At 39.0% G+C, this 2,160-nt stretch overlaps 1 protein-coding gene across 1 annotated transcript in view; it reads right to left on the bottom strand.

Annotated features, from left to right (window-relative positions):
- SLC25A26 (solute carrier family 25 (S-adenosylmethionine carrier), member 26) overlaps window positions 1-1,417 on the bottom strand; it is a gene marked incomplete at its 5' end in the record, with an annotated part of 85,871 nt that extends 84,454 nt beyond the window's left edge. Inside the window, one exon of the mRNA XM_010286381.1 lies at window positions 1,249-1,417. Within this exon, the coding sequence (XP_010284683.1) occupies window positions 1,249-1,417 (169 nt within the window). The remainder of the gene's footprint in view (window positions 1-1,248) is intronic.
- Window positions 1,418-2,160: the final 743 nt, after the last annotated feature.

The raw sequence follows: 2,160 nt of genomic DNA, 5'->3' as shown, positions 1-2,160 counted from the left end.
GCGATGACATGGGGACGGGACGACACAACACAACACACACCAACAGCCAAATCAGCTCATTACTTGAAAAGAAAAAAAACCTAATGAAACCAACCCAAAAATTATCAAGTTACTTGATACAAGTCTGCTACCCTGCAATGTGCAAAACAGTTCCATTAGCAGTTATTTGTAGCTTCTTCTAGCTACCATCAGTTTAGTATTTTGCACTTTAGCTCCATAAAAAAATTATTCCAAAGTTCTGAAGAACTCATAAAAGCTCTGTCCATTGAACAAGAAACATATAAAACTAAACTGAGCATAGCAACATGAACTGTGTTTACTTACTGCAACAGTCAACTACAAAGGCACTTGCACCTTAAGGGTTACTCGTTCTCCTAAAGATAATTTCAGTTCTTAGTCATACGTTAGAAAGATAAAACCACAGTTCAGATTTTGAAGATGTAACTCCTGAAAAAACTGACATGTCTTGAGGGGGAACAGATTTTAATTGTAAAGAAGGGCTATGTGAATTGCCTTCTGCTAATCAAAAGATGCTTATCACCTCAAAAGGAGATAACAGAGCAGACAAGATAAAGAACTGAATTTTTTTATATCATCTTATGAAGGACATCAAACATCTGAAGGTGTCAGTGGATTTGTCAGCAAAGTTCTTCTAACATTTACTACTGACAGCATAGCTTGCTGCTTTTTTATCCCTCCCTACAAAGACAAAATGGACAAAGGCATCAGGAATTTTAGATGCCTTTTCTCTGCAGGGACTACAAGCATTTACTTTTTCAAAGCTTCAGTTTCAAAATTATTCCTGATGTCTTCTCATTTTGTGTTGTAGTTGTTTCGAGGGAGAAAACAGTGAGCATAGCATCCCCAGGGCAATTGGCTCAAAGACCTCCAGTGCTCAGGCACTTTGAATTTTGATTCGTTTCCAATGCCGTGAAAGAGTGGGTCCAGGGCAAGCAAGACTCAAGCCCTCTTTGGCACCTGGAAATGCTTCAGGGTTCCCCTGTAAGTAAGGACACGCTTATAAGATACATCCAGGAATGCTTCCAAGGAGTAAGGGTTGCTTTTCAGAGTAAACATGCAGCAGCCTTCATTCCAGGCTTGTTCAAAGTTTGTTCAATATTGTACAATTCTAGAAACTGCGCTTCACAGCTGGACATGGACCCACAGAATCCAAACAGGAGGGGAAGCCACAGACATGAATGTCCTACACTACATAAATTCGCACTTAAAGAAGACAAAGCAATTTACCATTTGGAAAGGATCCTATAGCAGTGGAAGGAACACCAGCATAGATGCCACGAAAACCACCAGCCTTCCTAAATCCTTGAGGACTCTGCAGTCTTGTTTTCACAGTATCCAGGGGAAAAAGGATCAAGTCAACACAGACACCAGCAACTCCACCAGCCTTCAAGACAAAACCACGGAGTAAAGTGCATCAATATTCATAGGGGTTAATCTGTGGTGCTTATGTGAACAACTGAGGCATGCCTAAACCAAAGCACTACTGGCTGTACCCCTTCTGAGGTCAAATTATAAACTGATATTCTTACACAGACCTCAATAGCTTCTATAGCTATAACAAGGAAGCTTCAACAAAAGAAAGTAATAAATATTACAACTTTTAAACCCTTTTTAAGGTTATTTTCAAAACAATCTCAGTGTTTTGAATAGTACAAGCACAGCAGTGCAACACTGATCCCCTACATAAAGGCAAGATAGTGAATGCCACTTAGCGAAATGACACAGTGCAGAATGACCAACACCTCTAGGAAGGTAAAGCCAGAAGCAATTCTGCTTCCCCATAAGCATCTCTAGAAAGCACATCCACATTTTTGCAGCAAACCTCTTCAGTCAAAGTGTTCCCCCCCGCCCCCCATTTCCTTTGTTGAACAAAGCCTAAAGTAAAACTGGTTTATTTTCTTTTCTTGACAAAAGCCTATAGGGAAAAAATTGTATTAGATATAGATGTTTTCAAAGTCATAAGGAAAAGGAGAAGGTTTTTATCCACAGTAGTTCTTAAAACCAAACCCTAAAAAATAGTCTCAACTATTTTTATAATATTTATAATCTTTTTCCATTGTCTGTGTTTATAGATGACTTTTAAGTTTCCCCAAGACACGACTGATCTGTAGAAAAGAACTACTTGTCAAAACAGGAAGA

Source organism: Phaethon lepturus, unplaced genomic scaffold (assembly GCF_000687285.1).
Source record: "Phaethon lepturus isolate BGI_N335 unplaced genomic scaffold, ASM68728v1 scaffold20580, whole genome shotgun sequence".
NCBI lineage: Eukaryota > Metazoa > Chordata > Aves > Phaethontiformes > Phaethontidae > Phaethon > Phaethon lepturus.
This window is presented reverse-complemented; position numbering and strand designations above follow the sequence as displayed.